General features: G+C 39.8%; 1 protein-coding gene across 1 annotated transcript in view; it reads right to left on the reverse strand.

The window, feature by feature from the left end:
- CSMD3 (CUB and Sushi multiple domains 3) overlaps nucleotides 1-23194 on the reverse strand; it is a 650552-nt gene that overhangs the window by 386655 nt on the left and 240703 nt on the right. Inside the window, exon 6 of the mRNA XM_044421466.1 lies at nucleotides 9486-9598. Coding sequence (XP_044277401.1) covers nucleotides 9486-9598 — 113 coding nt within the window. The remainder of the gene's footprint in view (nucleotides 1-9485; nucleotides 9599-23194) is intronic.

Here is a 23194-nt window from a genome sequence, read left to right on the forward strand (position 1 = left end):
GGAGAAAAAAAAATGTAACAACCTTATTTCTGTACCTTACATTGCATGACCTTTGGCACCACCATTTATGGCACCACCATCCTTTCTCACCCCCTCCCTTTTTTACACTCAGGCATAACCATGCTAAAGCTGTTATTTGCTAGAAAATGAAATCCATATTCCAGTTAGTCATGAATAAATACCCATAATGAGGGCTGTACTGAAGAAAAAGTCTCAAGGTACAATTGAGCTATTAACAGAGTGGCAAGATAAGAAACATCACCATATTGAAGGGAACTGCTGATCTTTTCCTGACTTTAATTCTGTTTTCAGAGATTCATAAATTCATAGAATAGTAGGGTTAGAAGGGGCCATGCAGACCATCAGGATTGCACCCCCTGCTGGTGCAGGACACCATATCACACCATCCCACTCAGATGGCTGTTCACTTTTCCCTTAATCTCTCTATTGTAGGACAGCTCACAACATCTCTTAGCAACTAGTTCCACTGTTGTATTGCTCTGCCAGCTAGGAGGTTTCTCCTGGGGTCCGGTGGAGCTTTTTCAGGTGGTACAAGGACTGGTCCATCCTGGCCCTAAGAAAGATCTGGTTCCACCCTCGAAGGCCCACTGTGACGACTTTGCCAAGCATTTCAGGGAGAAAATCACTCAGATTCGTCACGAGCTAGACTCTACTAGTGATTCAGAGGCGTCTGGGGAGATACCAATGTCGCCATCTGGTCCAAAATTAATGGATGAATTTCAGTTATTGCGGCCTGATGATGTGGACAATGTGCTTGGAGTATGTCCCACCACATGCCTATTGGACCCTTGCCCATCTTGGTTAATAAACAACGCCAAGCATGGGATTGGGATCTGGATCTTGGAAGTGGTTAACGCTTCTCTGAGGGAGGGTTGGGTACCTGCCCCTTTAAAGGAGGTGGTAGTCCGACCGGTCCTGAAGAAAGCGTCACTGGATCCAGAGATGGCCAATAATCATAGACCAGTGGCCAACATCCCGTTTCCGGGCAAGGTGTTGGAGCGGGTGGTGGCGGGACAACTCCAAGCATTCTTGGATGAAACTGATTATCTGGACCCATTTCAGTCCTGCTTCAGACCCGGGTACAGTACTGAATCTGCCTTGGTTGCCCTGTATGATGACCTGTGCAGGGAGAAGGACAGGGGGAGTGCATCCCTGTTGGTTCTTCTGGACCTCTCAGTGGCTTTCGATACCATCGACCACGGTATCCTTCTGGATAGGCTACCGGGATTGGGGGTCGGAGGCACAATGACTGTTTCCAGAAGGTGGTGCTGGGAGACTATGGCTCTGCACCATGGCAGCTATGCAATGGAGTACCGCAGGGATCCATTTTGTCCCCTTTGCTGTTTAACGTCTACATGAAACCACTGGAGAGGTCATCAGAAGATGTGGGCTGTGGAATCATCAGTACGCTGATGATACCCAGCTCTACCTCTCGTTTTCCACCAATCCAGGTGAGGCAGTGGCTGTGCTGGCCGAGGTAATGGGCTAGATGAGGGCCAATAAACTGAAGCTCAATCCAGACAAGACGGAGGTCCTGTTGGTTGGCGGATCGGGCTTCGGGGAGGGTGAATTGAACCTAGTCCTGAATGGGGTTGCACTCCCTCTTAGGGACAAGGTCCGCAGCTTGAGAGTGCTCCTCAACCCAGAGCTTTCACTGGAAGCTCAGGTGACAGCGGTGGCGAGGAGCGCTTTCTTTCAGCTTCGGCTGATCCATCAGCTGTGCCCCTACCTGGAGAACGACTGCCTGGCGACAGTGCCACACGCGTTGGTGACTTCCCGGCTTGACTTCTGTAATGCACTCTACGTGGGGCTTCCCTTGAAGACGGTCCTGATACTTCAATTGGTTCAAAATAGTGCTGCCAGGCTGCTGACGGGGACTGGGTGTTATGTTCACATGACTCCAGTCCTCAGTCAGCTTCACTGGCTTCCCATTGAAGTCCGGGCCCGATTCAAGGTGTTGGTGATGACCTATAAAGCCCTTAACAGCTTGGGTCCTGGTTACCTGAAGGAGCGCTTACATCTATATATGCCCGCCCACCCCTTGAGATCAGCGGGAGAGGTCCTTCTCCGGGAACCCTCCGTGAAGGAAATTAGGAGGGTAAGTACTCGGAGGAGGGCTTTCTCTGCGGTGGCGCCCAATCTATGGAATGCGATCCCCAGAGAGGTCTGCCTGGTGCCGTCGTTATTCGTTTTTCGGTGCCAGGTAAAGACCTTTTTATTCAAATGTTATTTTAATTGTTAATATTATTTATTCATTTTATTCTTTGGCCAGGGCGACTTAATCTATATAGTTAATTTATATAGTTTTATTGTATTCTATGTATTTATGGTTTGTGAGCCTCCCTGAGGCTTCTGCGAATGGGACGGCATAGAAGTCTCCTAAATAAATAAATAAATAAATAATATCCTGAATTTGGTGGGCTGTAGCTCAAGTTCACATTTCCATGTCCTACACTCATCCATGGGTCAGATGATCCTCTTCCCTTCCTTTTGAAGAAGCTCCTTTGAGTTGGATCCCAATGATATGGATAGGCCAAAAACTTTCCACGGACTTTCAACTTTCCACAGATTTCCATTGTTACAAATTTATAATAAGAAGCATGTATGCTTATAAATATGCCTATAAATAAGCATGAGCAAATAAGCAGGGAAAACTACTACATGTCTACTCCAAAGCAAGCAAGCCAAGCCAAGCTTCTCTCTCTCTCTCTCTCTCTCTGTCATATCTCAGGTCAGTCAAGCCTGACTTCACTCATCTTCTTTCACTGGAGTCTCTATTTTCTTCCCCTTTCCATTCACTGGGCACAAGAAAGTTTTGACAAAACAGACAGGATAGCTAGGTATCACCTGCTATATGTATTTTAAACTCATGCAATTTGAAAATTATTGACGAAGGAATGGGTGAGAGAAAAGAATGAGGAAGGCAAGCACACACGTGTGTACACACAGAGGTACCAATACATCAATCAGTTACTGGGGGCAGGGGAAAGGTCCCTTCCCATTACTGCGATAAAGCAACAGCTAGCAGAAGCTTGTCTGGCCAACTTAAAGAATGGGAGAGGCTGGCAAAGAGAAAACCTGAATTCAGACTTAAAACACATAAAAAATGCCCTTATTGTCAGGAAAGTGTCTGATCATTTAAGGTTATGGGTTCCCAGATAGCCTAATCAGACCCCTAAGGAGTGAATTAATCTCCGCATGAAAAAGAAGCTTGTATTTGAGTCAATTAACCAACCTGCACATAAGAAGCAGTTAACACTGCTATTAATGTATTTTACTCTGTAAATATAAATGTATGTAATAGTAAAATATGCTATCCATATTTTATCCTGGTATTATATTAGAACTAATCAACACATGAGGAAAAAATAATCACTTACAAATATTATCTAACTCTTGTTAAGTACACTTTGAATTTCACCTGTTTTCATACAACAAAAATATTTCAAATGGCATGCCCTTTCAAATGGCACTACACAAGAATGTAAATATTTAATTATGTTCTAATCTAATACTGAGTCCTTTCAGGAAAGAGAAAGGTACAATTCAAACATTTTTGGAAATGTATACTGTGTATCACTTAAATCTGTTTTATAAAGCCAAATTACATATTGCTGCAGCATTACTCAAAATATTTTAAACCTACTTAGGCCATCATGGTTTGATAGGTTTTTCACTCATTTTCTTGACTATTTTACATTTTCTCACTACAATTTATGTCTATATCATTTTATTTTGAAATTGTGTTGATTAATATGCATATTTACCAGTTTTAACCTGTACAGTCATTTCACTCTGTTTCCTATTACAATTATATCTTTTTAAAAAAATCTCTTAAATGGATTCTTCTCCACCAACCTGGTCCAGTCTTTCACAGGACAGGTTTAAGTCCTTAACAGATAATGATAGGCCCTTAAGAGAGCAATTAACACTTACCACAAAGACATATGTAGCAATTATGGCTTAGGAAAGTGAATCAGGGGATTGGGGCCATGAATGCCAGGGCTGTGTGGCTTACTGAGTGATGCAGCAAGTAGGAATCAAGAGATGGATCCAGAAATAGGATCAGACAGCTCTTGTCCAACTTGAAATTATCACACAATTAAGGAAATGCAAATTGTGAGAAAGGGATCAAGGCATAGATTGGTGGTGTAAGTGGAAAGGTAGCGGTATGATTGAACTGGCCTTATGCTACCTGTCATTCCTAATGTCAATAGGGTAGTGTAAATAAAATGCAATAGTTAGGAAGAACCAATTTAAAAAGAGAACTCAAACTGATTAATAATCTGTTTTCAACCATTCATTGGTTGAAAATATTTTGAAAATGTTAATTCAGATATTGCAGAAGTCATGAGGGAAATGTGAGATTACATTCAAATAACCTCAAACGTCAACCTACCATTAGAAAGAAAGGTCAAATTTTATTCAAGGTTTTTTTGTTAAGATCAAATTAACCTCTTCACTTTAAATGATATTAATTAAAAGTACCCCATACTAATCAGTCAACTAAAGCTTCAGTTGACCTATCTATGAGTTAAACTGATTAATACTCACAATTCTATATATAGGCTAGAGCCCAGGCCTTAGCTAGAAACAGTTAATGCCATTGAAATCAATTGGGTATAAGCTCATCTAACTCTACACTGTATTATGACCATAATGAATCACATTCTGCCTTGAAGATAAGGAACGGTACTTGTCAAGATAGTAATCACTAAAAAGTCCCTCGGTTGTTGTTTAGTTTGATAAATTAGAAACTTACAGGCCCACATTACGCCTAGTGTTCTTAAATTATCATGTGACCAACTATCAGTTTAGAGCAGTCATTTATTCATCTCTTAAAATGGTTAAGGATTCCACAATTTGTATGAATGCTACAATTTCAGTTTATCTAAGCTATCATGTAACAGTTAACGGAAAATCTGTCTATAACATTATTTGTAGTATAATGGTCTTTATATTTATTTGGTAATAATGCTAATAGATCAAACAGAAAGCCAGTGTGGTATGAGAGCCAGTGTGGTGTAGTGGTTAAGAGCATGGGACTGGGACTCAGATGACCTGGGTTCTAGTCCCCGCTCAGCCATGGAGGCAACTGGGTGACTTTGGGCCAGTTACAGACTCTCAGCCCAACCTACCTCACAGGGTTGTTGTTGTGGGGATAAGACGGAGGAGGAGAATGATGTAAGCTGCCTTGAGCCCTTTGTAGAAAAAAGGCAGGATATAAATCGAAAAATATATAAATAAATGAAATTTAGATCAGGCACAGTGGTGAAAGTAAAGTACGATGCTGCATGACACATCCAACAGAAACATGGAACAACAGAAGCATGAATTGAGTCATACTGGAAATTGTAAAGCAAAAACTGAAAGGAATGAATATCTCAGTATTTGGTGTGAGTAAAATAAAGTGGACTGAAATAGGACATCTCTAATTAGACAAATTAAAAATGGCAAACTCGGGAAAATGGAATGGCTCTAATACTGAGGCAAAATGTAGCACAGACAGTAAGAGGCTATAATGCAAAATCTTACTAAATATAATCAATCAGAATTATTTGAAAAACCTATCAACATAACCATCATTTAAGTCTATGCTCTAACAACAAAAGCTTAAGAAGAAAATTAAAAAAAAATCAAGGTGCTCAAGAGGAAATTGATAACACAGCAAGACAAGACAGGATGCTACTTCTAGGTGGCTGGAATGCATAAATAGAAAACAAGGCATAATCAAGTTTTGTAGGAAATTTGGCCTATGCGTAAAATATGAAGCAGGGCAATAACTCATAGAATTTTGTGAAGCCAGCAACCCGTTCATTGCAAATGCGCACTTCAAGCAACCTCCCAGACAATTGTATACATGGACTTAACTAGATGGCCAATAGAGAAATCAAATAGACTATGTAATTGGCAAGTAGCAAGTGAAGAATCTGTATTCTTGCTTCCAAAGCACGACCAAGAACAGGCTGGTACTGACCATTAGCTATTAATTTCAAAAATCAGAGTCAGGCTAAAAAGAGAACATGAATATAAGCATAGTGCCAAAATATAAGTTAAGTGACATTCCTGAAGAATTAAACGTCTGCATAAAGGACAGATTTGAATTGCTCAACTTAACTGACCTTGAGCTGTGGAGTAAAACCAGATAAATTATTAGAGAAAAATGCCAAAAGACAATTCATATACCAACTAGAAAGAAAAAGCCTATATGGATGACAGAAGAAACATTCACTATTGGAAAAGCAAAAGCTGGCAGAAATGGGTTCAGAAACCTGAATGCAGCTTTTCAGCAAATATCAGATAGACACAAAAAGACCTATTACAATGATCAGTGCAAATAAATAGAAGAGCGCAACAAAAGGATAAAAGCAAGAGATCTCTTCCAGATGATCCAATAAATCAAAGGGACATTCAGACCTAGATTAGGAATGCTAAAAGAAAAGTAAGGGGACACACTATCAGACAGGGAGAAAATAAAGAGAAGGTGGAAATAATACATAGAAGAAATGTACAGAAGAGATGAAAGGATGAAGCAGAACACCTCTTTGAAGCAGAACCCTTGGAAGAAGAGTCTGCACTATTAGAAAGTGAAGTGAAAGCTGCTTTGAAAGCACTTGGAAAGAATAAAGCATCTAGAGTAGACAGGATACCAGGACAACTGTCTGAAGCTGCAGAAAATGAATCAGTCCAGATCCTTAAAAAAAGTCAACACATATGGGGAAAAAAAACAATGATACACAGAATAGAAACATTCAGTGTATATTCCAATCCCGAACGAAATATAAAAGAGTGCAGAAAATGCAGGAACATTGCATTAATTTCCCAAGCAAGGGAATGCTCAAAGTGTTGGAACAAAGAATACTACCCTGTATGGAGCAAGAAATGCTGGATTCCAAATAAGAAGGCAACAGAGGTGCTATTGCAAATATACATTGGCTACTAAAGTGCACCAAAGGATTTAACAAAAAGATCAGTCTGTGCTTTATGGAATACATCAAAACAGTATCACTGTATGGATCAAGAGACGCTATGGATGGTCCTGAAAGAAATGGATGTGCTTTTGCATTTGATTGTCCTGATGCATAACCTGTATCATGGACAAGAATCTACAGTTAGGACAGAATACTGAAAAACCGAAAATTTTCTGGTAGACAAACTTGTCATATGAGGATGTATTTTATCTCACCATCTGTTCAACGTATCATAAAGAAAGTTGGATTAGAATCAGAGGAAGGAGTGAAAATTGTGAAAGAAACATCAGTAATTCAAGGTATGCAGATAACACCATACTACTGGCAGAAAGCACCAATGACTTGAAATAATTCCTGATAAAAGTGGAAGAAAAAAGTACAAAAGTAGGACTGCAGCTGAATATTAAGAAAACAAAAAACCACAACAGAACTTTATGGAATCACAGAACTTTAATATGAAGAAGTTGAAGAATTTTAAGAAGTTAAAATTGTGAAAGATTTCACATGCTTCAGCTCAGCCATCAATTCAAAGGGAGACAGCAGTCAAGAAATTTGAAGAAGACTGAGATTTGTATGGACAGCATTGAAGAAACTGGAAAAGATAATCAAATGTAAGGGTTTTTCACTACAGACAAAGGTCAAGATCATCTAAACTATTGTATCCCAACCTCACAATATAAGGTTATGGAAACTGGACAGTGAAGAAAGCCAACAGGAAGAAAATGGATGCATTCAAAGCATGGTGCTGGAAAACAGTTTTGTTAATGTCCTGCCTTGACAAAAAGTGGGTCCTAGATCAAATCAAGCCAGATCTTTCCCCATAAGCAAAAATGACAAAAGTGAGGCTGTCATAGGCAGGACTCACTGGAGAAGACAATCTATATTAGGGAAAGTCAATGGCAGAAGATGGAAGAAAAGACCAGATATGAGATGGATTTGAATCCATCAAGGAAGCTGCAGCCTTGAACATGGGGGAGCTGAATGGAGCTGCAATGGACAGATATTTTGGAGGGATTTCATTCATAGGGTCACCATAAGTTGGAGGCTATTTGACAGCACACAACAGCAACAAAGTTCAATATAAGATGGCTTCAACAAACTTCTATTATACTGTATGTATGTATGTATATATTTATTTCCATTTCTTTGCCACCCCATCACCTAAAGGTTCTCTAAAGGCCTACAAATGCTAAAACAGCATAATTTTGCAACACATTAATTTCCTAGCTGGAAAAAATACAAAAAAAAAAAATCCACAGGTAAAGCTCTCAACCCTATTTTAAATATTTTTCCTTACACATATTTTTCACTTTATATTCTGTCATGATGTTTCAAATCTTGTATCTTGTATATTTTATGCATGCAGACCGTTTTCTGAAGTCTGAAGTGGGACTGACCCCCAGGTAAGCATCTGGATAATTATAAAAGTAATTTTGTATGGGCCATGATGGAGAGAAAGTCAGTAAGTGCCAATATAAAATGTCGCACATTATACAACTATGTGTGTTTGTGTGTGTGTGTGTGTCAAGTTGAACACCCTTTCAAGTGACAAACCTATGTGCCCATTAAGTATTCTAGTACATATCAAAAATGAATTGCTATGAATTATAATATTTTAAAAACACAGTATAGGTCTCTTAGTTTATTTTGGAGTACAATAGAAGTTGTGTTAAAGCATCCTAAATTCACCATATTAATGGGGATTCTGCAAAGCAGTTGTTCATGGAAATTATTTCCATGAAGAGCTGCTGCTATCATTAAGTGCTAAAGATCTGAAAAGATATCTCAAATATGTATTATGGGAATAATATGTGCAAAGATAACCAGAAACCTTTGTGATGTCAGGCAGGGTTAACTGTTCCTGGAAGATTATAGAAACAAAAAATGTATTTACAAAAAATGTGGGCACAGGGAATGAATAGTAATAATTCTATCTATCTACCTAGCTGATCTATTGATTAATAGATATAGATACAGTTTAGTACTTGATCTTTTTAACAAGCTTGTTTCAGTAGATTTTAACTTTGTCAAACATTACTTGCTCATTAAAACACGCACATGAGTAGATAAGAATCCTAAACCAGATATTACACAAGGAAAAATCTACATACAATGACACAGATTCTGTTTGACATAAAGTCTATTCAGCAATGCTACTATTATGCAGATGTGCACTGCCCTCAAATTTTCAGTATGCAGTGCTGCACTTCAGTGATATTTAGAGGTGCTTTAGCATACATAGATTTTTTTCACTCAAATTCTCCTTAAATATTTAACATTTGCATAGCAAGAAAATTCCTTTGTCCATACTGTCATTTTCCAGCTAGCTTGCTGTTCCCACAGCAGGAGTGAGATTGCTTATATATGTTGGAACTATCCATCTGTAACATATAAGGATGCATTCCCCTCCTCCCTTGCCGTTTAATTATAAGTACAGTTATGTTTATACAATTGTGTTTGTCTGGGAGGGAAAATGGTTTTCATTAAAGATACCTTGATAAGGAGCACTAAATCCACGATATCGGTGGTTGCTGTCTGTTACAAAATGAAGTCTTAGCCAGTTTTTGTTGCTGATAATTGGAGGTGGGATATTCATTCCAGATAACCTGGAGAAAAAAGCAAAACATTTAATGCATCATAATGTGGCAATTTACCAACTCCTTCATGCCTTTCAAAAGATTTTATATTATCCCCACTTGTAAACAGTTAAGATGCTTAAAAGGTTAATCAGGTTACTTGGAATAAAGGGTGTAAGTCAGGGGGCTGAAGCAACTCCATTACAAAGAAAGTTTTATTTGTGTGTTTTCATTAAAAGAAAATAAAAAAAAATCAGTCAAGGAAAAGTCAAGGGTTCATAAAAGATAGATGCTATGAACCTATACATAATATAAAGACTGAAGTTCCTCTGTCTCTCATGATAGTAGAAACCAGATATATACACTGACTCTGAAGGATGGGAGATTTAGGACAAACAAAATAAATGGTTGTTCATACAGCACACAGGTAAGCTATGGAATTCACTCCCACTGAATTAACTAGCCACCACCTTAAATGGCTTGGAGGATAAGACTCTGAATGACTGCAGGTGAATATGGCTACATGAGACCCTCAGGGCACAAGGTAGCACAGCTATGAATCCTGGTGGCTGGGGGACAATACAGGTCCTGCTTTTGGCTGAGCAGAGTAATCTGATCAGCTACTGTGGAAAAGAGGCTAAGTTTGCATGTCATGAAAAGCCATGGTGGTTTTTCACTCTTGTTGGTTTCTCAAGTTATCCAAACTTAATCATGGGATTTCAGTGCAATACATTTTGTTATTTATCTGGAAACTACAAAGAAAGCAATGGTTTGTTGTATGGTTTCCATGCATCACCACATGGAGAAGAATCTTTGAAGAATTTCCATGATCTTAAAAATATAAGTACACTTGAACAGCCATGCTGTATCAAACTAAGATCCAGTTCTGCACTCTCTTCACACAGTGGTGAATCAGTTGCCCACAGGATCCCTCAAGCAGGATGAGCAGAAGAGTTTCACCTGACCAAGCAACTGGTGTATCCCTGCATACTGCTTCTGATAATGGAGTCATTGACAGTCTTCTCCTACATGGATTTGTACAATTCCCCTTTAAAGCCATCAAAACTGGTGGCCGCACTATGTCATGTGGCAGTGAATTCCTACCTTTAATTAGGGGTTGTGTGAAGAAGTGCTTTCTTCTGCCTGTGCTGAATCTCTCACCAATCAGCTTCATAGGGTGTTTCTTATGTTATGAGAGAGCGAAAAGAATTTTGCTTTCTCAACTTTCTCCACACAATCCATAATTCTAAACACCTCTATCATGTCTCTGTTATTCACTGTTTTCATAAGCCAAACAATCTCAGTTGTGGTAACCATTCTTCCTAGAGAACTTGCTCCAACTGCTTGATCGTTTTAGCTTCCATGGTCTGGAGTTTTTGGGATATGTAATATCCTTTCTCAGGTGTGAGGACTAGAGCTATACACCATATCCTAAGTGTGGCCACACCAGTGATTTCTATAAGGGAAGCACAATCTTGACAGTTTTATTTTCAGTTCCTTTCCTAAGAATTGGAAACAGTTTAACTTTTTACAGCAGCTGCGCACTGGGTTGACATTTTCATCAAACTGCCCACCACCACCGCAAGATCCCTTTCTTGATCAGTCATTGCCAGCCTATACTTGAAGTCTACAATTCAAGATCATTTTAATTTCTTTCATCTTACTATCTATTTTGTCATCATCGCTATATTGCACCTTTTTGATAGATACGTAAACAGTATACTACTAGATGATGGAAAGCCTGAGGAGTAAAGCAATCCCCATTGTTCCTGGATACTAGTTTGAAAAATCTTACAGTGGCTCTTAAATATTCTGTTGTCAATATAACATTCAAATAATATTTAACATTAATGTTGAAGCTGATGCTGGGAATTCTTCACTTTATCAACTTTCAGATTTTATCAATCAGCCTGGCTTCAGATTTATGAAAGGCAGAGATGCTGCATTTACAGCTTGTGGTGGATGTCACCTTTCCTACAATGAATAAGAGCAATGTCCCAATATCATGGTTGCGCCATTTTATCAGCAGCCCGGAACAGTTACCATTAAGTTCTGTTCATTCAACTGTGGAAGCTGACAGATGTGGGTGGTTCTGATTTATGAAGGAGCCGCTTTTGCCTTTAAAGAGCAACTACATCCAGGACAAGGTTAAGGCTCATAAGCATCTAGCATCCTGTCTTTCAGCTATATAAAAAGCCTCTCTTGGTTATCACTGTATCAGTTTCTAGGACCAGACTCTTGCCATTTAAAAGGTGACTGGATTCCATTAAGAAATCTATAAAATTGTCTTGACCTGCCCAGCAAGTACAGGGTGAGTGGATGGTCTGCTTTCCAAGCATTAACCTCAACAGGAATTCTATATGGGATGACAGTTTGGTAGAAATTATGGAAATAGGCAGTAAGAAATATCACAGAGGATTCCTGATACAAACAAAGCAAATTATAGAGGATACTCTTTCCTGACCTGTTGTCCTCCGAGTGCAATTCCCAATACCCATGGACTTTTACCTAAGATATCTGATTTATTGGAGATTGTAAATGTTGCACACTTTGCCATTAGATGTTGAAAAGTTGATTGGTGTAAGTTGATCCTACAGTAAAGTGCTTTGTTGTTATGTCTGATCTATCCCAATGTACTAGAGAGTTTTAGAATGCCAGATGTGATTGTATGGAAAAGAATATAACATGGACCTGTGCTGGAAGAGTTTGCAGCTCTGAGTAGCACATAAGTAGGCAACTTTTTGAAACTGTGGGTATATTTGGAAATTCGAACAACTGACCTAGATACAAGCATAAAATGGCTGTCATGGGTGGGCATAGTTAAAAACAAAGGAAAAGTAACTGCTCGAGAGGCATTTATGCAGAATTAAAATGGTAGTAGTAGAGCCTTTTCCAACAGTGGAGGAGCAATCCCAGCTGCCAGTAAAATGAAATTGACTAGTAGTGTTTAGAGTTACTGTACCTCCCATTTGCAAAACTAAAGCTCACTCATTTTTACCATAAGTAACAGGCACCATTTTTACCTGTTTCCCACAATGACCAATCAGATGCCACTGGGAAGCAGATGCCTCAGATAAGTCGACCACTGAAAGAACAGTCCCTTCCACATTCCTCCCCCACTTCCCCCAGCACTTAGTATTCAGTAACGCTTCACGTGTCTATCAGAAGCCATCTACCATAACTTTCTCAAAATTCATCTAGGCTGGTGGCTCTTACTACATACTCCTGTGAGATAAAATAATTATGTATCATGTAGAAAAATAATTTCCTTAAATTTGTGTTTGAATCTACTCTCAGATAATTTTATTTATTTATTTATTTATTTATTAAAACATTTCTATGCCGCCCCTTGCCAAAGCCTCGGGGCGGCTCACAACAGAAAATAAAATACAATAAAATACAAAAATAACAATATAAAATTAACAATATAAAATAAATAACAATATAAAAGAAGTCGCCCTGGCCAGATAAATAAGCAAATATTGTTAACAATTAAAATGACGCTTAAATAAAAAGGTCTTTGCCTGGTGCCGAAAAACAAATAACGACGGTGCCAGGCGGACCTCTCTGGGGAGCGCATTCCATAGATTGGGCGCCACCGCTGAGAAAGCCCTCCTCCGAGTACCCACCCTCCTAATTTCTTTCACGGAGGGATTTCCGGAGAAGGGCCTCTCCCACAGATCTCAAGGGGCAGCTGGGCATATATGGATGTAAGCACTCCTTCAGGTAATATTTGGGTAAAATATTTGGGTAAAAGTGGGAAAGAGAAACCTTAGGGGCAGTGAGAGAGAAAATAAGAGCATGCACTTGAATAGTGTATGTATATTTATACATGTGTGTGGCAGCCCACTGGGTATGTGAGGATCACCAAAACGTGAGTTCACTGGGACTCCCAGTTTCAGTCTTAATCAGACTGTGAGCTTTGTTTTGATTGTGCTTTCCTTTTCGCATGGGAATCCATCTGAAATTTGGTGCATGTTTTTCCAAAAGTCTGCATTCCTTGCCCATTCTTCTCCTATTAATTTAAGTGTATTTGTGTTTTTTTTCCAAAAGTATTTATTTTTTCTTGTGCATTGTTCAAATGTACACATGCTGTCAAGCATAGTTTTAGAGCCTGTGAATCGCACTACCAGTTCAGAAATGTAAGACTCAGATTGTGAGTGAGTCTCTGGTCTGAAGGGTACACATTTTGTTAATTCTGATCCAGAACGAACTGAAACAACGTCCTTACACATTCCTACAGAATACTAAATCCACTGAGGATCTCAGACAGGACAAGCTGCTCAAAAGCAAGCTTCAACCCTGGAAAATAGGTCCCTGTAGAAAAGGGTCAAGGAGTTTCTAAGCACACAAAGAGCACATTTGCTTCATAACCTTTGCTGGCCCTCATGCATCTGGAATAAAAGTTCAAGAATCTGAAGTCCCTTTCAGGACCATTTTGAACAGCAGTATTCTACTCGAACACAAGGATGCAAGTCTTGATAAAGAACTAGCAGCAAAAACTGTTTCAATAAAAAACAGGGAAAAAGAAGAAAGTGCAGAAGAATGTCTCTCTTTCCTAAAAGCCTTTCTTTATCATTTCTTCGGGATAACCAAGACTTTGAAGGAAGGCGTCTGTTTCTGCAGTTCTGAAAATAGTGAGATGGTACTATCAGATCTGACCTAAATACCAACACTTGGGCCTGAAACAAATAAACAGTCCCAGTAACTGGTGCAGATTCAGATATGTTCTGAATGCACAGCTTCCGCAGTGTTCTAGAACATACATAATTGAAGGTTTTTGACTCCCTTTAATGGCAGTCCAGTGTACAATGTATTTCAGTAATTTAGCCTAAACATAAACAAATGGGCATAGTTAGTGGAAAAAGATGCATCTGCTTTATTCCATAACTCTCTATCCTATCTACGTTAAACTAAAAGTCCTACATGGTTAAGTCTATCATGGCAGGCAGAAAAAGCTTGAAATTCAGCAAATTGCTTTAAATCTCAAAAACTGAAAACTGCAGGTATCAGAAAGCTTTGTCTGAAATTCAGAGAACATATTCTCAATCAAAAGATGCAGTGTAAAATTAATTTTCAATTTTAGTTTATGCAAAACAAAACATCTTTAGAAGATTAAATGATGGCTTCCTGCTAGTACTGTTGGAGAAAAGAGCAGTTTCATTTTTAGTGTTACTAATATCTAGTTAAGTTGGCTGATCAAGACAGTTATTCATTATCACTTTTTAAACATGACAGCTTCATGTTATGGTGAAGATTGTTCTAATTATGCACATGCTGATATCAGTAGTGTTCTAACTAAACCATCCATTACAAAAAAATCTGATCTCTGCAGTTCATGATTTCTGTAGGATTATTTCCCTGTAAATACATCTGCAAACTGACAGGATTTGCAATGGCTACTGGTGAGAAATCTTTGCTTATTATGATCATATAGCTATCCTTTTTCCTTGTGTCAGTTTATCTTCTAAGCAAATTATAAAGCTGCTGGCTATTATCATAATACATTGGCAATCCACCTTAGCTGTGTGCCAGCTATCGTCAGCAATGCCTTTTCATTTTAAAAATCTGCATTTAATATAACATCAAGGCAGAACTATGTGTTGTAACAGTGATGTAGAGATGAGAGGATCTGGTGAGAATAATCAGTCAGTGGGTAGAAGTACTTGGTATTTTGCCAATAACTAATTTTCTTTTTGCAAATTCCCCATCTTCCCCCCACCCCTCAATGAATTCTGTTCCAAAATTGGAAATACATTTAGCTCAGGAGAAGCATCCCTGGGAGAAGGAGCACTGGCAAGGAAATACTGACAGACAAAGAAGGAATAATGCACTCCCTATCACCCACTGTATTGCTCCTCTTTTGCTAGCTAGCCAGCCACCCCTGCATTATCAAGAGATGTAAGTCTGTGAAAATACATTTGCTGAGATATGTACTTCCACATCTGTTCTTGAACTCACAAAACTCTGTAAAGTATATGTGCACAACTTGCTATCTATGCCTCATTTACAGAGGAATACTTCAAAAGCAAACATCAAGTGTGGCAAATCAGAACATGAACTGAACTGAAATAGTGGGATGATGCTCATGAAGGGACGGTACCCAAACAAAAAAGCAGATTACATTTGTCTGGTAAATTTGTTCACTGCACTGCTTTCAAGTTGTTTGCATATAACTGCTTTATGATCTGCTCCAGAATTTTTCCATGGATTGATGTCAGACTGACTAGTCTGTAGTCCCAATTGTTTTCATGTTCTCTTTTTGAAAAGAGGGACAACATAAAATCACAGAATAGTACAGTTGGAAGGGGACAGAAGGCCATAGGGTTCAACCCTCTGCTAGTGCAGAGCACTTAAGTTATACCATCCCATTCAGATCACTGGCCAGGTGCTTTTTAAATGTCTCTAGTGAAGGACTCTGTGAGCTTAAGTGGACTCCAGGGGCTGGTGGAGGACAGGAAGGCCTGGAGGAATGTTGTCCATGGGGTTGCAAAGGCCCCTCAGCCTTCTCTTCTTGAGGCTAAACATGCCCAGTTCTCTCAGCTGTTCCTCATAGGACTTTGCTTACAGACTCTAAGTATTCTTGTTGCCCTCTTCTATACCCTTTCTAGCTTTTCTGCATCTTTTTTTTTTAAATTAGGTGCCCAGAACTGGACACAGTACTCCAGGTGAAGTTTGACTAGTGCTGAGTATAGGGGAATTGGTTCTTCACATAGAAACAGAGAGAGTTAGAAAGGGGCCTGCCGGACCATTTAGTCTGACCCCCCAGCTCCACTCATGACATGCCTACCATGTGCATGTCAAGCCTATCCTTGAACACCCTCACTGATGGTGCCTCAACTACCTCCCATGGGAGTTCTGTTAATACAGCCCAAAATAGCATCTGCCCGTTTTTGACCCAACCTCAAGATCATTCTCATTTGTAGTACGGTTGAGTCAAGTGTTAGCCATGTTGTAGTGACGCATTTGTTTTCTTGTTCCTATGTGGCAGACTTGGCATTTGTCCCTTTTGAGTTTCATTCTGTTGTTCTCTGCCCAGTGTTCAAACCAATTGAGATCATCCTGTATCTTCTCTCTGTCTTCAGGGTATTTGCTATTCCACCCAACTTTGTATCATCTGCAAATTTAATTATCTTTCCTTCCTCACCTCTTTCCAGTTTGAGCATGTGCCATTGATAAGCACTTTTTAAGTATGATTTTGTGACCAATAGTGAATCCACCTGATTGTTGATCCATCTAGCCCACATTTTGCTAGTTTGGTAATGAGAATGTCATGGGGCACTTTGTCAAAGCCCTTGCTAAAGTCTAGACAGATTCTTCATCAGCACTCATTAAGCAAACCTGACTGTTCACACATCCTTCATGATTTCTTAAAAGATACTAAACAGTAGTTCTAAGCGTTCCTTTGGCAGTACCTTAATTACTCCAGGAGGCAGTTCATTCACTTTGAACTTATTCAAATTCAGTTACTTGACCATCTTATCAAGCTGCAGTCCTGCACTTTCAGCTTGAAATTCACCATTGCCGAAGAGATCATACACTATCTTTTAGGAGAAGTTGGAACCAAAGTAGAATGGAGAACCTCTGCCTTTTCTTTGCCATCTGTTATTATCTTGCCATCCTCATAGCTGAATCACTATCATTATGCATATATCTAAAGGCGGCTGTTTTGTTGCTTTTAGCACCTGTCATTATGCTCAGTTCATTCTCAGCTTTAGCCTTCCTTGTATTGCCATGCCACCTGTTTGTATTCTTCCTTTGGCCACCCTTCCACTTTGTATGCATGTCTTTCTCCCACCCCCGCCAGTTAATCTCTAAGTTTTCTGTGCAGCCATACTGGCTTCTGCTGTTGCCTTCTTCTTCTTCTTCTTCCTTTTCTATTGTTGGAGTTGTTTGTAATTGTACCTTTATACTTTCATTTTATTAACAAAATAATCCACCCAACTTAGATTCCTTTCCTCATTGGGTTGCTCACCATGGCACCTTTTCTATTATTTTTTGAGTTTACTAAAATTGATTCTCTAAAATCCAGGAGATCTGGCTACACATTTGGTTCTTCTGAGCTTTTGCTTCCTTTCGAATCAAGAATTCAAGTATGCTGTCCAATATCTGAAGGGTGCAAGGTTGTCTACATATTCTTATATGTAGTGGCCATCAATGCTATTCTTTATTGCAGTGATTCCAGTCCTTTCAATTTGAACTTATGGTACAGCAGAATTAAACTAAATCCAGCTTTTCTAGGATCCAAACTGACCCTCTGGGGCTCTGGTAAAGCTCAAACTGCTTCCTCTCAGCCAGCCCTTTCTTCCAACCATCTATCATTTGGTGGTTTTGCAGCATTTCCAGCAGTTTTCTTCCTCTTCTAAAAGGTGCCTCTATGTTGAAAAAAAGTATCAGCACTAGGAGTTTTAATATGGTATCTTTGGTATTTTCCAATTTTTTTACACCAGTGTTCTTTTGCTTTTAACCCCAGCCACTGCTGTAAAGCTTCCCCAAGCCCACACAAGCTTTTCCAGATTTGAACTCAATTGAGAGTTTCAAAACCCATGCTCCATCAATTCTACCAAACAAATCTGTATACAGAACATGCTCTGCTAGCTTTCTTCCCTCTTTTCCTTCCCTAAATTCTCAATAATATGAAATATAGTATTTGTTCCAATTTTCTGTACTTTGAGGTAGGTGCATTGAGGGTTAATCAGCAGCTTAGCCACACTCAGCAGTCCAGTAACATTCACTTGGGACAAAATATCTGATGGGAATGACACTATGTTATGACACAGTATCATTCCTGGGGGCATTTTAGAAGAAAAGGAAGAAACTTGGGAATAAAACTATGTCATCATTTAGCAGTATTCCCATGGAGTATTCTGTCTAACCACTCAAAGGGAATTGTGCTGGGAAGCTAAGCACAAGAAAGTCACAACTTGAAGGGCAGCTTTTTTATACCTTTCTTATTCTTATTAAAATGGAACACAACACAACTTCAGCCGCCTCTTACTCAAAACCAAACCAACACCCTTTCCTACAGTTGATTAATTTTATCCCTGCAAAAGAGCAACCTATATTCTACAGTTTTAGGGGTGATTAATAATCCTAAGAAAGGAGTGAGGAAATAATTGGCCAATTATTATTTTTAATGCATGGATTATACATTGGCTATGCAAGTAAAAACTTAACACATACATTTGTGATATATTCATGGTAAATATCTGATGAGTCCGTTATTGCAGGACACAACATGAACCAAATGCAGCAAGGGTCAGCCAAGATGTAGGACCACAGCACAGCTAGTGAGAAGATCCATGTCGCTGAAGTGAAACAGTGAGGCTGGATTCACACAACAAGGCAGGACACTGGTCAGGCAGCACGCAAGCACTACATGGTTCCTGCTTGATGCAGTGGCCATTGGCCTACTGTGTTCCTGAGGATTCCATCTCCTTCCCCACACAATCTCACATATGCAAGAAACATCTGGAAAGGATTATCCAGCAGTTGACGGTTTGGTGCCATAATTATGCTGATAACATACAACTTTTCTTTCTCTCCTTTCCATCTAAAGCCAAGGAATATGTACCTGATGCTGTAAAGGGACTGTTTGAGAGTAAACAAAATTAAGTTTAGTCTAAACAAGACAGAGGCACTTCTGGCTTCTTGAAAGGGTGATCAAGGATCCACATCATGCCAAGTGGGGTTACATTCCCCTTGAAGATCCAGGCTGACAGCTTTAGGTGTACTCTTGGCCTTGAACCTAGACACCAAAGTGTTGGTAGTGGCACATGATGTTTTTGCCCAGGTGAGACAAGTGCCCTAACTGCTTCTATACCTAGAGATGTCTGATCTGTCCATGGTCACATATTCCAATTGGACTCCATAGTGTGTTCTTTGTGGTGCTACCTTAAAAAAACTTAAAGGCTTCCACAGATCCAGAATGGCCAGGCTGTTCACCAGGACTGATAGCTGAAGCACACAGTTACCTTGTTACAGCATTTTCACTGACTGCCAGACTGTTTCCAGGCAGAATTACCAAAACTTGTTATGACTTATAAACTCCTACATAGCTTGAGTCCAAAGCACCTGGCAGACCACCTCCTCCCCTATGAGCCTGCCCTTTCCATATGATCATCTGGAGACACCCTTCCATCCAATACATCAGGGAGAAGCTTTTACTGTGGCTGCTTCCAAGCTGTGCAACTTCTTCCCAAAAGAGGTTTGGTTCACTCCATCTCTTACTTGCAATAGCAGACAAATACTGCAGCATTCAAGAAATCTCTCATATTGCTTGATCTCCTGGCATTTGATTATTGTGAACAGAGTCTAGTAAAATTTATTGCATTTCTGAACCATATCGATGTGCAATGATATGAAACTTCACTCTTTGGCTACATAAGTGATTATTACTGTGTCACAGACGTGAACCAGCACTTAATGCTGTAACCAAATATTGAACATGCAAGTGAGAAGCAGCCCAGAGAAAACAAAGAAAGGAAAGGGATAAGTGTCTTCCTATAACTTTGTGCAGAACAAGAAGTATGAATGAGGTGCACTTCTTGTTTTTCATAGAATTATGTACATATATAGCCTGTGGAAATCTCTTTTTGAACAGTATACCAGTTGCATTCACAGAAAATGCACAGCTCAACACACCTTCCCTTAACACATCACAGCCATGTAAGTCACTCCTCCTTTGGACTAGGAGAAATCCTGTTACAGGTCTGAGTTAGGAGTCTGGTTGGGGATTTAGGTTTAATCTGTAAATGAAGGGGTTACAAACCTTGTTGTAAGCTGTCCAGAGATGCAAGTAATGGATGGCATACAAATTTTATAAATGAATGAATGAATCGGTTGTTTTGAAAATTGAATTAAACAATTTTATGGCAGATAAGCTCTCAGCATGACGCTCAGAATCAGAAGCAGCACATCTCTGAATACCAGCTGCTATAAAATAACAGCAGGACGGCGCTATTGCCCTTATACTTGGCTTTTAGTCTTTCTGTAAGAATCTGGTTGGCTACTGAGAAAAACAAGATACTGGCTTAGTTAAGCCTTTGATCAGATCCAGGAAGATCTCACATCTAGAGCCAGTGTGGCTTCCGCATTGTTCCTTATTGTTCTGAGGTAGCAGCCTGGAAAGTGAAGATAACTCTAAACTATGGTTAAACGTTCAGAGAAAATGTACATTAATAAAAGCAGCACTAGAAGTGATCCAGAAGTGAAAACTGAAAAGAAGTCATCACTTAAGAGGGCCCATTCTTATTCAGAACAATATTATTTCCTTTGAATTGGAATTACCTTCCCTCTTCTCCAAAATATAAAGTGCACGCTTCATAAACAGCACAGACAATCACATATGAGAAGACATTTACATGACTATCTGTTTTGAAGAATGATTTGGATGAACTATACTCTAAAACAGGGCTCCTCAAACTTTTTCAGCAGGGGGCCAGTTGAAAGGTGCCAGTGCTAGCTACGGGCCGGAAAGGTGGTGCTGGAGGTGCACGCGGGCCAATGAGGGGGCGGGGGCGGTGCATGTATGCACTGAGGTAGGGGTGGGGCACATGGCGAGGTGAGGTGCGGGTGGGCAGGTGCGCACAGTGAGGGGAGGGGAGGGGAGGCAGGCACATGAGGCAGCGGCTTGCTCACTTGGAGATCGTTTACTCCAAGCAAGCAAACCGCTGCCTCCCTGCACACGGGGTAAGGTGAGGTGGGTGGCAGCGGGCGTGTGCATGGGCACAGGCGTGGTGGGTCCAAATGGGCATGGCGGGCCGGATCCAGCCCCCAGGCCTTCGTTTGAGGACCCATGCTCTAAAACAATGAACTTGTTTGAAGATAGAATTTTGGTCTATCTATCTAGTGTTGGTTCTTTGACTGGCATCATCACTAAAAGAGATGGAGCTTTCACCTCAGGAATTGAACCTGGAACTTTATACATGAAAAATGGGTAATTTACTGATGTATGGGCCACTGACCCATTGACATGGCCAGATTGGTATCCAGGATATACACAGGATAGAAAATCACAGCATAGGGTGTGTTACAAGAAGAAAAGCACCTCCACTGACTTCAGTTGGGAATTTTCTTTTGGGACATCCCCCCTGCCAAATCCCATGGGATGTAGCGGAATTTTGCGAAGAAAATGGGTGTGAGCAAAAGTTCAATACTCCCTTTCCAGGGTATTCTGGCCCCAGTCCAAAAAAGGAGCATGCGGGCTAAGCTGCATGCTACCCAATTCATATGGACTTTAACTTCCATCAGCCCAGACAGCATGGTCAAGGATACCAGAAGTGCAGTCCTAAATCTCTGGAGAGTGTCAGATTGGGGAAGCCCAATGCAGCTTGACCATCAGCTGCTGAGGAGTTGGTGTCTCACACTGCCAAATTATGAATCCTTGCTCAGAGGTAGGTCCTACTCCATTCTGTGGGACTTAGTGTGTACACATCATTGAAACCTCAGTATGGATATATTACATATGGCTCACTCCTTATTGACCTATCCCAGTCACCTAACCTATAGAGTTAGAAACAATGGCAGCAGTACTGAAGACATGTAAACAAGTTGTAATATAAATCTTGTTTGATGTGTTGATTAACAAGTTTTGTTAAGAAAGGACAAAACTGTTTCTGGGTTGTCATTCACAAAATATGTAAAGCTGTGCCGCATTTCAGAGTAATGACATTGTGCCATATAATATTGGAGTGACAACCCAATGCTCATGTCTTGTGCGATCATTACAGTCTGCCAGCCAAGCCATGACTATGCTCTGTGATGCTAAATGAATGGGTCTCTTTGAGCAGGAAATTTTGTTGTCATCCGCAACAAATCTAACCAGCAATCATCTAAAACTCATTATGCACCTAATTATGATAAGAAAAAGAGAGTTTATTGATTTTAAAAGAATTCTAAATTATAGCAGTTATCTATATCTTATAGTCAATACCCCACATGTATTGTAAACCATTATTCGCATGTAACTATTCTCAGACAAATTTTGTGAGTATTTGCGAGTTCCAGCATATTTCATCATGCTCTGCTGGATGCTGATAGTTGCCTAAATATAATGCTCACACTTCACTATGTATTAACCGCCCACTATCTTCATACCTGAATGTCAACAATTACAAATGTTAAGACACTCGTTGCTGCATATTTTTCCAGCAAGACCACCAGGGCATCGCATCCACACCCACTCCCTTTGCTAACCTTTATATATATACACAAATGCACGTGCAGTTTGTGCACTCATCTTACAGAAACGTACAACATAGTCAACTGGACAGACAGACAAAGGGTGAGGAAATGATTCAGACACTGAATAGGTTTAAAACCTGGTCAAGTATGCAATGTACAGAACAGTGTTCAAAACATATTTGTATTCAATACTGCACACCCAGTTACCTACTGAAATAAATTATGTATGGTTGGTGATCTGATTTATCAGCCTGCCAGTGTAGTTCAGAAGCAATATACTAGAAACAAAAAGACTGCCACTGTTTTAAATAGGAAAACACTGTTAAAGAATGAACTTCCTCTTTTAATAACTGAAGAACACCACACACAAATGCTTGACTCGCTCCATCTCAGGCAGGCATAGAAAAAGGCCCGCACGTCATTTGCCGAATGCTGCATTGT

The sequence above is a fragment of the Varanus komodoensis genome, unplaced genomic scaffold (genome assembly GCF_004798865.1).
Source record: "Varanus komodoensis strain SLA01 unplaced genomic scaffold, ASM479886v1 scaffold12, whole genome shotgun sequence".
Lineage (NCBI taxonomy): Eukaryota > Metazoa > Chordata > Lepidosauria > Squamata > Varanidae > Varanus > Varanus komodoensis.